Here is a 15,197-nt window from a genome sequence, read left to right on the forward strand (position 1 = left end):
TTGTCTTCTACATAGATGAATTAGTTCAAATTTTTTATGAATTGACAGTTCTAAAAAAATAAAAATATATAGACAAGGAATAAATAGACCAAAAACAAAAGGAATCAATAAATACAGCAAAACTCATTTAGTATGAACACAGATATTGCGAATTTAAGGATATAGCGAAGTCATCTTGGATCCCCAGTTATATAAATTTAATGAATTTCTTATACAGTTAATAACGAATTACGGATATAACGAAGTAATTTCATAGGTCCCAGTGACTTCGTTATAAAAGAGTTTTACTGTATTCAACCTTTTTATGTATTAAGCTTTGCCTGCGATTCTATTAAGTTTAACAGATCAGCAGTCATTATTCTTACTCGAGTCAATCACCCGAAATAGTCCTTAGTTTTTTTTTCAGATTATTTCCTTCATCAGCAGTTCATCACAGATTTTCTGAGATCACATGTATTGGAAGTTGACCTTTGGCCTATGAATAATTTGATCAACTAGGTGTGCAGTCTACATCACCATCTTTTGCTGCCTTTAACTTCTTGAATTCTTCTTGGATCTCTTTTTCCATCTGTAGAATTTCCTTTGGCTTCTTGTACTAAATGAAAGTCAATATAGTGGAAATGTGTGAATATTTGATACAAAAAACAAAATTCTCCATTTATCACTGTTACTCCACTTTAAAATTTCTCATTATAATTTATTTAAAGAACTTTTAAAAACATTATTTTCATGTTTTCTTAATTTATGTTTCATATTTGATGAACTTAAATTGAAAAATGTTCCAAATGTTTTAATATTTTGAAAAACATTTTAAATCTAATCTAAATGTATAAATGAACCACATCAAGTACAGGAAAACACACTTCAAGCAAAGTGCCAGGGACATATAATTTTGAATCGTTGTAGACATTATTCATTATATCCATTAAGATTATAATACATTTTTAAACCACAGGGAGTCACCTGATTGGCGCAGCGGTTAGAGTGTCTGCTCTAGAGTGGCAGAATAACGAAGGAGTCAATCCTTACGTTTTAATCCCACTGTGGGATGTGGAGACCAATCCTTTGAATGAGATTACATAAACCGAGGTCCCATGTCGCAGTAGGTGTTAACATAAACAAGAGATGTTTGTAAAACACTTAATAATCCCCCCCCTCTAGCCCACAAATTGGAATTTTTCCAAGTCCAATAGGACATAACTCTGTCTAAAATTGTGCGATCATATCCAAAACAACAAGAGATGTTTGTAAAACACTTATGCCCCCTCCCCCTAATTGGATTTTTTCCAACTCCAAAAGGGCATAACTCTCTTAAATGGTGCGATCGTACCCAAAACAGTTCTTGACTTAGATATTCAGCTGAAAAATATGTATACTAAATTTCATTTCAGTTTGTGCAACCTCTGCAAAGAAAATGAACGGAAATTGCAAATAAGTGGAATTTTTCTAAGTCCAAGGGGCATAACTCTATCAAAAATTGTGCGATCATACCCAAAACAGAACTTGAGCTCGATATTCAGCTGAAAAATATGTATACTAAATTTCATTTCAATATGTGCAACCATTGCAAAGAAAATGAACAGAAACTGCAAATAAGTGGAATTTTTCTACGTTCAAGGGGCATAACTTTAACAAAAAGAGTGCGATCGTATCCAAAACAGAACTTGACTTAGATATTCAGCTGAAAAATCTGTATACTAAATTTCATTTCAATATGTGCAACCATTGCAAAGAAAATGAACAGAAACTGCAAATAAGTTGAATTTTTCTAAGTCCAAGGGGCATAACTCTAACAAAATGGGTGCGATTGTACCCAAAACACAACTTGACTTAGATATTCAGCTGAAAAACCTTTATACCAAATTTCATTTCAGTATGTGCAACGGTTTTGAAGAAAATGAACGGAAACTAAACGGACCGACAGACCGACAGCAGCAAAGCAATATGCCCTCTCTTCTTTGAAGGGGGGCATAAAAAGATCCCTCACTGCTCCATGGCCATAAGTGTCGAGTATAGGACAAAAATTTGCAGCTCTTAACCGGCAAGTGGTGGTGTCTTCATAAGAGTGAAAAATTCTTGAGAGGGACGTTACACAACAAACAAACAAAGCTACAGGGATTGAAAATCACTTAGATGTAAATGTGAATGCATATTATATTATTTGCTATACAATGTAACTGTGTTTTACTGTGCTGTAAATGTAGTACATGGAAGTAAATTCACTGTACATGATTTTTTTTGTATGTGTGTCATAGCCTCATAGGTATTTGAATGTCTTAAATGTATCATCAATGTGCCACATGATGACCTCCTTGCATATAGTCAATCAATATTCAGAATTTCTAGAATTTGCACTTCTAAAATATATAAAATATAGTTCACGTAGTAGCATAATTTTGAATTGTAGCTCATTGGTCAGGAAATATTAAATAGAGAAGTCTGAGGACCTCGATCCCCACTTTTTAATAACAGTAATAAGCTACAGATATGCAAATACACAGATTAAACTCTTCATTATGATTATATCTCAGAATTGAGTTTTTTGGAGGACTGTCCCTGACAGCCTATATGTTCCTTACAAAACGACAGGCCTAAGTAAGCAAGCACGATTATGTCTACTAGGTGAATATTATAATAAATTTATTACAATCAACAGAATATTGAGTAATGAACCTATTAATATAAATACAACTGTACAGAAACTTACAGTTATTATGAGAGTATTGTTGGCATGTGCTATACTCAGTGCTTTTTGTTCTAGAGGTAGCTGTGCTCTGTCCATGTCTGGTATAGGAAACTTCTTAAAATACCTACAAGTATTATCTTCTGTGAGAAATTCTCTCTCCTCTTCAATAAATTCTTTAATCAGATGCTAATAAGCTTTCATTTTCTGTTTCTGCAGCTGTTTATTTTATTTTCTGACTTCAAAATTGCTATGAATTATATATTCATGTCTAATAGTTATAACAAAATATGGCACAAGAAAACATGTGAAATAATAATTCCATACTGTATTTAAATTTTCATGACAAACAAGATTTAAAAAATAAAAACCTATTATTTTGCTAACAAATTGTTTTAATCAAACTTGAAGTCATACAATTTCATTTTTCATATTTTTTGTTTTTTTCATCGTTTATAAAGTAATCGCTTACTTTTTATTAGTGGTACTAACAGTAATTGTCCTATTCTCAGGGTCAACCGTTACATTGTATGTTTCTATTGGATAGGGTAAGTTTCTAATTCTCCACTGAAATGATAAAGCAGTGTCTTTTCTGGCAAAAATTGGCTACAAAAGAAAAAAAAATAAATATCAAATAAATCAAAAATGAGAAAACAAAGGCAAAAGTTTCTTTTCCCAATTTTCCAATTTGAAATACATTGTACAGTCAAAATTCTGCCAGTGTATCATGTTATTTAGAGGTACATGTTTGCAACACAAAAATAAATAGTTGATTGCCCTCTCCCAGCTGACTGGCTAAAAACATCTTATAGCCTGACTCAAACTTTTTTCAACTTCCAGGAAGATATTTTCCCCCTTTTTTAATTTGCTCTTCAATTTTTGCATTCCTTCAACATACAGTACCTGGCCATAAGTGAGTCATAAAATGGCGTCTCAAAATATCCACTTCCCTCCTTGATGAATGATTTTTGCTTTATACTGTTAATAAGTATCGCGCAGGTAAAAGTTGAAAACATTATCACTTCGAGGGGGATCTAAGACAAGTGATCATGACGTCATATTTTATGATGTGACGTATTTGGGTAAATAGAGCATCTGTATAAAGATGGCTTCTAAAAGGAAACAAATGTCAACACCGGTTAAAGAATCGATTATATCAATGACTAATAGTGGAATTAAACAAAGTCAAATTGCAGAATTATTAAATGTAAGTCAATCTTCAATATCTCGATTTCTGAAACGATTTCAGCAACGTAGATCAACGGAAAATAAGCCCCGAAGCGGTCGTCCGAGAAAAACGGATGTTCGTGGTGACCGAAAAATAATTAGGTGTTTGAAGCATGATAGGCGACAGACTTTGGGTGATATTACTGCGGAGGCAAACAATGTTCTACCAAATGTTTTATCTACAAGGACTATTAGAAGACGTCTGCGGGCTAACAATTATACAAGAAGGAAAATACGGAAGACACTCACTATTCGTAAGGAGAATAGAAATCGTCGGGTTCACTGGTGCAGAGGAAGATTACACTGGACAGTTAACAACCAATGGAAAAAAGTGATTTTCAGTGATGAAACACAAGTCGTAATTGATCAAAATAAAAATGTATTTGTTTGGAGACGACCCGACGAAGTTTATCGACCAGAATGTTTGGGCGTTCGCGGTACAGGGAAGTACTCCGCAATGTTTTGGGGATGTATAACTTATCAAGGAATTGGAACTTTTACTGAAGTTGATGGCACAATAAATTCACAGAAGTATATTGATATACTAGACACAAATTTATGGCCAGTGATAGCTAGGCATTTCCCTACAAATGACTATCTTTACCAAGATGACAACGCACCGGTACATACTTCGTTTGCTACGAAACAGTGGAAGATTGAAAATGAATTAAAATCTATGACCTGGCCCTCACAATCCCCTGACCTAAATGTTATCGAAAATGTTTGGAGAACAATAAAAATTAAACTTCAAAGAGAAGTACACCACATTCACAGTCGCGCAGAACTTATAAGTAAAGTCAAAGAAATCTGGCAGTCCTTGCCTCTCCACTACATACGGAGCTTATATGCATCGATACCGGCTCGATTACGACAGGTCATCAGGTCTAAAGGCCATGCAACAAAATATTAAACCATCAACTGTAAGTACTTGTTTACTTTTGAATGATTCGCATTTTTGTTTTGAAGTTTATAAATTTCACGCTACGTCACGTCGGCCATTTTATGACTCACTTATGGCCAGGTACTGTATATGTTAAAACTTTCTGAGAGATAAAAAAAATTTCCACCTACACATACATACATTTTTTTAACCTGGGTCGGGAGAACATGGAGAAGGCAAGGAAATATTATTTTACAAATAGCCTAAAACAAAGGTTTAAGAGCAGTGACTCTACATACATGCCCAGTGCTGAAATCCTACTTTATAACACCCTGCTTATCCTTTTCTTAGATACTAACATTTGCTGCACTCTCCAACAGGCCCTCTGAGTCTAAGTTTCTGGGAACTAACTGCTCTCCAACTTCAAACTCCCATTTTGACTCCTTTACACCTAGTGTTGCTTTTCTTCTCCATTTTCTTGCTAAAATAAAATAAAGTGCCAATTATATTAAGTTACATTGATTTGTATATTATGCCATTATTGTTTCTGAGTTCAATATAATTAAAATTAAGAGAAGTAGGCCTACTATACATGTAAGTGGATTCGGAACATATAAATTTTAACACGTTTTAAAAAAGATTATGTACTATATTATATTGTTTTGAAAATTATAAGTTTTTTCTTACAATATTAAAATTAAAGGATATCATGATACTATAGCTGCATGCATGTGGCTATAATTAATTCCACCTCTTTGTCTTTTATATCATATCTTTTATAGATTCATATGAAGCATTTTTTCATGAAAGCCATGTTAAGAAAAAAAATTAAAAATTGCCCTGTTTATAACCAAAATAATTTTGCAGATTATCATCAATAATTCTTTGACAAAATTTTATAGCGAGCGCAGCAAGCGTTGCGAAGCCACGCTCGCGAAGCGAGCTCAATAGACTAACGTGTATGAACAGAGGAAATTCGGATTGAAATCTGTACATACGTCAGGCAAATTTCTCTGTGAAACATTCCCAGAATTCCTGCGCTACCCAATGTCCTTTGCGCGAATAAATAAATAAATAATAACGTAAAGCATAAAAGGCTATCAGTTTGTAGATATCTTAATTTCAAATTAACAAAAAATAACTCTGCAATGTTTTTCGACAAAAATTGCACTGGCTCTATAGTTTCAACCAGACGCTCGGCTGTCTTCGTAAGCTCCGACGATCTCCGTGACGTCGTGTGACGTCACATGTAGTCGAGAGGTCTCGTGTGGCTTGATGTTTGAAGTGGCAGATCAATTTTTCAAGTATTTTTGATGGTACAACTGCGCTCGCCCCAACGGTCACACTGTAAAACATATTAAAGAACTTAAAAGGCTATCATACGTATAGATAGTACATACAAACAAGTTCTGATGTTTTCAAGTCATACTCTTCTGCCATCTCTGTTCCGTCTGGAAATACGAAATGAATTTTTCTTCTTCCTAAAAATATCAGAACAGAAACATGAGAAATTAATGTAATGAACTTTTTCGTCTTATTATGAAGGTGTCAACCGGGAGGATAAAATTCTACTGTCCATTCTGATGTGTTATCTGACATGTGAGAGATACATAAGAACGACAAGACATGATTAAACTAGTAAACTGGACTCCTTTTTCCTGGCACAAACATGGGCAACAAATGATATCGTATTATGATGATAATGTTATCAAAACTTTTATCTTAAGCCAATTTTTTTCCTACGCTAAGTTGTGGGACATTTTAAAATATTTTACTTCTCACCGTCTTGTATCATGCACGTTTTCTGTGCCGTCTTCAATTTCTCAATCCATGCGGACGCCATGTTGTTTTTACTAGTAACAGACCAATTTTACCTTCTCTGCACAAAAGATTGAAATTTTCGATAACTCAAAAGATTTTCATTTAAATAATCATGCATGGCAATGCCTTTACAATAAAGCATGGAAATATGAATAAAAAATTATGAACGTAGTTAATAAAATTCACAATACATCAAAAAAAAAAAAAAAAAAAAAAGAAAGAGAGAGAGAGTTTTCATTGGAATGAGTCCTTTCAGTTTTCCGCGGGAAATTTGAAAACTCGCGATCTACATCAGGTAAGATAAAAGTGATTCAATTTTATTCTACATTTTCTACACAGATAGTTCGCTTTCATGAGGGGAAATCTAAGTCTTCTTTGACATACTTTAAATGTTAATTAATATTACTGCTGGTCGCTCATACAGTTCAGGATGTAGTAATAAATCTAGAGGTACTAGTACTGTGAGCACTGAGCTCACTAAATGATGGTTATGATCACTAAATGACTGTTCTTCAAGAGGATTTACACCGCTCGTGGTCTTTGATAATTGTAGCAAACTAAAGTTTTTAATGTAGCTTTGTCTATAAGATTTTTATGAAGTTTGGGACTCCAGTATACATATAGGAAGGGTAGAATGAACTCACCATGCTCACTTCGGTAATATCTGTAATGTTAAAATATATTTAATACCGAATTCGAAATGTGATTAAGAATTAAGAAATACATGTATACATGTACATGTATGTAAACGTTGGTTTTAATCACAACGAGAGTAAGATGGGTTCAAGATCACCAATGTATTTATTCAGGTCACAAACAAACAAAAGGTTCTGTAAATAAAATATTTAACAAATAATTCACAGACAAACACACATACACAAACACAGCATAAAACACTGAATATTCTGCTCAAGGAAATAATTCCATTTTCCTCATAACTTTCAAAGATCATAAATATCTTTTCATGCATTATATTATATGCAAATTCATCACCATAAAATAATTCACTTTTCTCTATAAGCATCTCCATTCATTGTATCCAAATGAAATTCTATTTACAACACAAATAGACATCACAATAAACACAAACTTCACTAGACACACATCTTACCAAATATATGGTATATGAACCTGATCTGTATACCGGGTATTCCCTTCTCAGTCAGTCATAGCTATAATAAATTATCACAAAGTAAGTCTGACTGATTATTGACAAAATATATAAAACTCATGAAAAATAACTCTTTACTCAAATCTCATTCACATAACTTTCACACTGCATGCTCATAATTAATAATGTTAAAAATGTTAATAAACTGACCTGTTTAGTATATTGTCCAATGTCCATAAGGTCTAATTCAGAATAGTCAAAACTGTAGAAATCAATAAATTATTCTAGAGTCAGTTAACACACTGCTCAATTCAAGGATATTTTTGAAAGTGTCTAAAAATACTTCAGTAGTAAAGTTCTTACCAGAGTATCCAATCAAATACCTGGGTTCATCCATGCATGAATAGCATGCTTGACCAAAATGGGATAACACTATGGAAAAGCCTTAGTGTAATAAATATATACAAACGCTCTTTCTTAACCACTAAGTATGGAAACACATTATGGACAAAAATTAAAAACAATAATTCAAATGGGTTTTTATTAAGTAATACTTTTATTGATAAAAACACGCGGTCACATTCTTCCCCTGCTGCGAAAAATGTTGTCCCCAACATTCGACTTTCAATCGGATATCTACAAGGAAAGAATAAATTAAGTCATAAAAACAGAATAAAATAATTTTGTAATTCAAGCATAAAATAATAGTTACTATGGACTTCTGACTGACTAAACTACTTATCTAATATAACATTAATCATGGCTTGTGATAGATCCTTCTTGTCAATTCCTTCAAATATCTCTGTATCTGCCAGTGCTAATAAAATGTCTATTTTGTTCTTCCATTCAGGTTGTTGACTGTTGGTTGTTACTTGGTTGTTAATGGTAAATTCTCCGGTGGTCATCCATCTGGGCTTTTTTCGGGGTCTTAATGGTCTCAGTGGTCTTTCAGGTGCACTTGCATCTCCTGTCGCTCCTGTCGCTCCTGTCGCTTCAGTTTCTCTGTGTTCTGTCTCTTCTCCATTGGTCACTACTTGAAGTGTTTCCTTAGGTTCAGTATGATGAACTTCTCCTGATTCTGTCTGATCAGTGGTATCTTCAATCTCTTGTACTCTGTCTTCCTGACTTGTACTGTGCTCGAGCTCTATTCTTCCTGTATCTTTTGATGTGTGACCTTGTCCTTGGTTTTCTATCATAGTTACTGTAGAACTGTCTGTCCTTTGTCCTGTTTGTGATTTCTGGGTATCAGCTGTACCGGTGTTGTGTTTAACAACCACTACTGATTCCGTCACAAATTCATCCTCTGACTCACTGCTGTCACTCTCCGTTTGTTGTTTCTGTTGTTTAGAAGCTCTGGTTTTGATTCGGCGTGGTGCTGGTTTTGGCTTCAACAATTCTTGCTCTGAGGTGTCAATATTCTGGAATGGTAACAGTAAATTTCTGTGTAATGTTCTTGTTCTTTCTCCATTACTGACTATGAATACTGGGATGGATGGGTTAGGTTGGTCTACTACATCATATGGTGTTTCTTCCCATTTATCGGACAGTTTGTGTTTTCCTTCGAATGCGACTCTCTTTACTAAAACTTTATCTCCTGGTCTTATTTCTGCGTTTCTGGCTTTTAGGTCATATTGATGTTTCTGTTTCTGTTGTGACTTCTTGATAAACTGCTCAGCAACTCTGTAAGATTCCTTTAAGTTTGTTTTCAGATTCTCAATGTACTGATCCATTGTATTGCCTTCTGAGGAATCTGGTAAGCCAAAAATGACGTCTGCTGGTAATTTTGGTTCTCTGCCGAACATTAAGTAGAAAGGTGAAAATCCCGTAGAGTCCTGTCTTGTTGAATTGTAAGCATGCACTATAGATGAGATGTAAGTTTTCCAGTCTGCTTTTTGAGTTGTTTCCAAAGTACCTAACATTTTAAGTAGTGTTCTATTGAATCGTTCGCAAACTCCATTCCCCATTGGGTGATATGGTGTTGTCCTGCTTTTCTTGATGTCCATAATTTTACAAAGTTCCGAAATGATTTGTGATTCGAATTGAGGTCCTTGGTCGCTATGAATTTTGTTTGGGATTCCGTAGTGAAGAATAAAATGTTGAAATAAAGTTTCTGCGGTGGTTTTGGCTGTTTGATTCTTGGTCGGGATGAATTGTGCAAATTTGGTGAAATGGTCAGTAATTACGAGTATGCTGTTGTATCCTCCTTTCGATGTTTCAAGGGTAAGATAATCCATGCATAGTATTTCCAATGGGTGATGAGATGTTATGTTCACTAGTGGAGCTCTTTCTGTTGTGGATTTTCTCAAGATACATCTTTTGCAGTTCTTTATGAAATACTCGATGTCATTTCCCATGCCTCTCCAGCAAAATCTGTCTCTTATCAGAGCATTCGTTTTGTCTCTTCCTGGATGACCCATGTTGGTGTGTAATAGTTTCAATGCCAGTCTGGTACATGAGTGAGGTAAAATAGTTTGTACTTTCCTCCTGTTGTTTTCTGCTGTTTGTTTAACTAAAATGCCATCTTGGATCTTGAGTCTTTCAAAATTTCTGTGGAAAAATAGATGGTCTTTATAATTTGTCATTGGTAGTTGAAATTTCTGTGGTTTGCTCTGATATCTTACGTTATTGTACCAAAATCTGATGACTGGGTCTCTGCATTGTTGTTGCTTGATATCGATTTCTGAATGGTCTGGCAGTGTTGGTAGATTGTTGTCTATGACTTCAGGTGAAACGGAAATAGATTCTATCAGTGGAACTTGATTCATATTGGAGATGGCTTTAATCGTATCAGTTGGAATTCTCGATAATCCATCAGCATCAGCATTCTGAGATCCTGGTCTGTAGTAGATATCGAATTCAAAATTGGATAGTGCCGCAATCCAGCGTTGTCTAGTGGCATCCAGTTTAGCTGATGAGAGAACATAAGTCAATGGGTTGTTATCAGTTATAACGGTGAACTTATTTCCATACAGATAGTCATGAAACTTCTCGGTGATGGCCCATTTGACAGCTAAAAATTCGAGTTTATGCACTGGATAGTTCCTTTCTGATTTTGATAGTCCTCTGCTGGCATAAGCAATTACTCTCTTGTTGTTGTCCTGAGTTTGGTAAAGTACGGCTCCTAAGCTGGTAGCAGATGCATCCGTGTGTAGTTCAAACGGTAATGAAAAGTCTGGGTATCCAAGTATTGGGTAAGATGTCAATTTCTGTTTCAAAATTCTGAATGATTCTTCTTGATTTTTGTTCCATTTCCATTTAGCGGGTAGTTCTTGTGATGTTCCTTTTCTCTTAGTTTTTCTGTTTCCTTCTGGCATAAGGTCTGTCAGGGGTTTCGCTATCTTTGAGAATCCTTCAATAAATCTTCTATAGTACCCCACGAATCCTAAGAATTGTCGTACTTGGTCTGGGTTTTGTGGTGTTGGCCAATCTATTACCTTCTTGATCTTGTCAGGGTCTGGTTCTATGCCATTTTCTGATATGATGTTTCCTATGTACTTCACTTTCTTTCTGAAAAATTCACATTTCTTGGTGGCTAATTTCAGGTTTACCTCCCTTAGTCTTTTGAATACTTTTTCTAATCTCTCAAGGTGTTCTTCATACGTTTTGGAAAAGATGATCAAATCGTCTAGGTAAATGTAACAAATTTCTAGATGTAATCCTTCAAAACAGTCTTCCATCAATCTTTGATATGTAGCTGGTGCATTTACGAGTCCAAAAGGGAGTCTGTTAAATTCGAAAAATCCAAGCGGGCCAACAGTAAAAGCTGTCCTTTCCTTATGTTGTTCAAATAGTTCGATCTGGTGGTATCCGCTTTTCATATCCAGAATGGTGAAATACTTGTTTCCTGCTAATGCATCTAGGATTTCCTCAGTTCTTGGCAGTGCATAAGAATCTTTCTTGGTCTTGAGATTAAGTTGGCGATAGTCGATGCACATGCGCAACTGGCCGTTCTTTTTCCTGCATAACACAACATTGCTGGACCATGGAGACTTGGATCTTCTGATTATTCCAGCTGAAAGTAATTGGTCTAAATGTTGTCTCACTTCTTTAAACATTGATGGTGGAATTCGACGAGCTTTCTGTTTGAATGGTTCAGGATCCAGAAGTTCAATTTGATGTTTAACTAATGTTGTATGGCCAATATCTGTGTCAGATTTTGAAAAGATGTCAGAGTATTTGTTGATTAAGTTTTGTCCTTCTTGAATCTGATTCCTTGTTAAGTTGTTTTCGTCAATGTTGAGCATCTGTGTCCAGTCATTGTCATCTGTGGTGTTGGTAGAAAAACAATGTTGTTCATTCTCAATCGTCACAGGCTGCAGTTCGCATAATACTGACTTTGGTTGAACACTGACGGTACGAGTCGTTATGTTGTCAATGTAGACTTTCACAAGATTCCTCATCGGATATTTGTAGTTGATAATGGTTGGTGCAATTTCTAAGTCAGATGGGATTACTGATGTTTTTGTTGGTTGTAGTAAGGCTGCTGTTGGTTGATGAGACATTGCCTTGTCTATATAGCCTGTCAAAGTCATGCTGGTATTAGGAGGGATGAGGATACATTTGTTTTCGGCTGATTTTATAATTCCAATTCTGTTGTTGTTTCTTTTTAAATCTTTCTGCAGTAAAACCATGCTTCGGAATGTTAAATACCATGGTGTATGTAGTCGAGCTCTTTGAAGAAAATTTTGACCATGTTGTTCCTGTAAATCATTGAGTAGATGGTGAAGAATGTTGGTACCAAGTAGTATAGGAACATTTCTGTTGTAGTTGTTGTCTGGGACTACAAGTAAAGGGAAATATGTCAAGTTGTTAGAATGTGGTAGTCCTTTTGCTGACATAGTAACTTCTATGTATCCATGGTATGGGAGCTGTTCTCCATTAGCACATTCTATGGAAATAAAGTCTGATATAGGATGCAGTTGTAAATGTCCTAAATGTTCTCTATAAAATGTTTCACTAATTGTTGACACGGTGGATCCAGTATCTAAAAGTGCTTTGGTGATTTGATTCTCAATCTGTATCTCAACCTCTGTCGTTTCTCCCACTAGATAAGTGTCAGTTATGGGGCTCCTCGACGGTAGACCGGACGTGTGCCCCTTGACGGCGGTCTGCTGTAGTTTAAATGTCGGCGATGGTCAAGAAGTACCCTACAGCCTTGTGCTATATGTCCATACTGTCCACATCTAAAGCACTGTATATCCGATCTCCTCTGGCCTCTTCCTTGATACTGATAGTATTGTCGATTATCATATCTCTCTCCGTACTGTGCAGTTTGTTCATCCTCATATCTCTTTCCATCTCTACTTCTGTTTACATCTGTATTCACTGGTTTATCTCTTCTATTTCCAGCATAGTCTCTCTTTTCCGTTTCTATCTTTCTTAATCTTGCATTCATCTGCTGAACTAATCCCTTAAGGTCTGAATCACTTTCATCCTCACGACTGTCTTGATCCTGATAATTCGCAGCAATAGCCATTGTTGTTGTTTTACGATTCTCGTGTTCCTTCTCTATGAGTCTAACTTCCTTTCTGAGATCATCAAAGTCCTTTATGGTATCATACTTATAACCGGTTATGTCCTTTAGCCATTGTTGTAATCCGTTCCAAAATCTTGATCGAAGTTTTTCATTTCTCTCACTTTCCTGAACTATTCCCTTCATCAAAGCCTTCCTGAAAATTTCTTCGAGTCTACAACTCCACACGATGCTATCCTCGCCCTTCTTTTGACTTGTTCTATAGAATTCTTCCATGATGTTTTCTCCTCTTTCCACACTTCCAAATATATTATCAAGTTTATGTAACATCTGCTGGACTGATGCATCTGGGCCAAGCTGCATAATGGCCTTACTTGCCTCACTTCTTAGTGATCGTCTAATGGCTTGCGCTATTGTTGCTTCATTGTATTGTGCTTTAATCAGACATTCCACCTCATAATGCCATACGTCGTAGTTGTCTTCCTTCCTTCCATCTCCCATGAACACTGTAATTTTTGGAACATAATTTGTTGTTGTTTTGGTGGTGGATGTTGTCGCTGTTGAGCTTGTGGTGCTACTTTCTGTTTCTGTTTTCACAGGCATGTTTGTAACGTAGCTTATCATCCAGTCTGTAAAGTCCTGAGTAGTGTCGGCTTTCGGTTTGACTTTTAAATCCTTGAATGCCTTTGCGATGTTTTCAAGTTCATCCGTAGTGAATTCCACTGACATCCTTGTTGATTTCTTGTAGCGCACTTAAGTAAACCTGTATACTAGTTCTTAATTGCTAATCTTAACTAGGATACTAATCTAATGATAAATAAATATCTAATAAACTAACTTAACTAAACCTGAAAAAGAATTATAAGAATTATCCTGAAAAAAAAAATAATGTGATTTAAATCTAATTTAACTACATAATTCTAATCCAATCTCTTAACTAAGAATTTCTAAACTAAATATCAAACCTCTTAAGCTGTAGTTGTAATCTTCGGATGGCAACGTCAAAATGCACGAAATAACACGAAGTACAAACAATATAAATTCAAATAGCAAATGTCAAATGATAATAATATGGGATCAAGAAATTGTTTTCAAATTCAAATATGCTCAGTGGTTTACACCAATATAATCAATCTGAATCAAGTGGTTTAAAGAAGAAGCAATCAAAGACAGACAAACTTCTACAGGAATGTACCAGGATCTTCTGACTACAGACAAATGTTTTGATCAGATGAAAATACAACTAACTTAAACCACAGACTCAAAGTCTCAATACCAACTGACAACAACAGACATTTTGATCAGATAAGCGTAGTAGGTCTTACTGTCATAAAGGTTTTGTCAATTAATAAAGTTTAGTGGTTAATATTTACCTTAACCTCTTGTTAATCTGAAATATCTTTCACACTTCCTGATCTGTGACTCTTTCTTCAAAAATATATCTCAAGCAGTGTCAAAAATGGAGGCACAAACAATGGTGGTGATGATCGAGGTGATTTCAATGTAAAAATAAATAAATAAACATATGAATAAATAGCAAGTATCAAGACAAGCACAAGTGTAAAAATTTACAAGACTGTCAAGAGATCAGCTGATTGATGATGCACAAAATAATTCAATATTAAATGACAAATAAATACTGACAGTTCAATTCACAAAAGTGATCAATGTCACTATGGTTAAATGTTCAGAAAATGTCTTTCTTAAAGTTCATTCACAGTCAAGTTCCTTGCTGTACGTAAAAATTTAGGTATCACACCGGTAATTGTTTTCACTATATAATTCTATATAGAATAAAAAATCGTTAAAAATCAGGAATTAGTTTACATGAAAAAATATTTAGCAGGAGATGTTAAACATTACCTGTCACATTAGCTGACACCAAAAAACAGGGTACCCACACGGCATTTTCGGACTTTTTCCATCTGCAAACAGAGCTACCCTCAAATCCACGTGTTTTCACTTTGTTTATAAACACCTCGAGTGCATCACAGGAAGTAGC

At 35.1% G+C, this 15,197-nt stretch overlaps 2 protein-coding genes across 3 annotated transcripts; both read right to left on the minus strand.

The window, feature by feature from the left end:
- Nucleotides 1–353: 353 nt before the first annotated feature.
- Nucleotides 354–6,633, minus strand: LOC134259071 (protein DPCD-like). The gene is made up of 6 exons (XM_062741673.1): nucleotides 6,573–6,633; nucleotides 6,191–6,271; nucleotides 5,150–5,271; nucleotides 3,156–3,289; nucleotides 2,708–2,810; nucleotides 354–595 (listed from the first exon to the last, which is right to left on the minus strand). The coding sequence occupies exons 1-6, from the start codon at nucleotides 6,631–6,633 to the stop codon at nucleotides 491–493; spliced, it is 606 nt and encodes a 201-aa protein (XP_062597657.1). The 3' UTR covers nucleotides 354–490.
- Nucleotides 6,634–7,348: 715 nt separating this feature from the next.
- Nucleotides 7,349–9,702, minus strand: LOC134259072 (uncharacterized). 2 transcript variants are annotated; one of them, XM_062741674.1, is made up of 2 exons: nucleotides 7,723–9,702; nucleotides 7,349–7,441 (listed from the first exon to the last, which is right to left on the minus strand). In XM_062741674.1, exon 1 carries the CDS (start codon nucleotides 9,684–9,686, stop codon nucleotides 8,457–8,459), a length of 1,230 nt encoding a protein of 409 aa, XP_062597658.1. In that variant the 5' UTR covers nucleotides 9,687–9,702; the 3' UTR covers nucleotides 7,349–7,441; nucleotides 7,723–8,456. The 2 variants fall into 2 exon arrangements, with proteins under 2 accessions (XP_062597658.1, XP_062597659.1); XM_062741675.1 differs by lacking the exon at nucleotides 7,349–7,441 and having other exon boundaries at nucleotides 7,467–7,783; nucleotides 7,933–9,702.
- Between the last annotated feature and the right edge of the window lie 5,495 nt (nucleotides 9,703–15,197).

This window comes from Saccostrea cucullata, unplaced genomic scaffold, assembly GCF_032062105.1.
Source record: "Saccostrea cucullata isolate Sc308-1 unplaced genomic scaffold, CSIRO_AGI_Scuc_v1 ctg12846, whole genome shotgun sequence".
In the NCBI taxonomy this organism is placed as follows: domain Eukaryota; kingdom Metazoa; phylum Mollusca; class Bivalvia; order Ostreida; family Ostreidae; genus Saccostrea; species Saccostrea cuccullata.

Excerpts from the sequence above, each read along its gene's own strand:
- LOC134259071 (XM_062741673.1), bottom strand. The coding sequence starts at position 6,633 with ATGGCGTCCGCATGGATTGAGAAATTGAAGACGGCACAGAAAACGTGC. Across the intron at positions 6,272-6,572 it reads AACGTGCATGATACAAGACG|GAAGAAGAAAAATTCATTTC; the intron begins GTGAGAAGTAAA and ends TGATATTTTTAG. Across the intron at positions 5,272-6,190 it reads GAAAACATCAGAACTTGTTT|CAAGAAAATGGAGAAGAAAA; the intron begins GTATGTACTATC and ends ATTTTATTTTAG.
- LOC134259072 (XM_062741674.1), bottom strand. The coding sequence starts at position 9,686 with ATGGGGAATGGAGTTTGCGAACGATTCAATAGAACACTACTTAAAATG.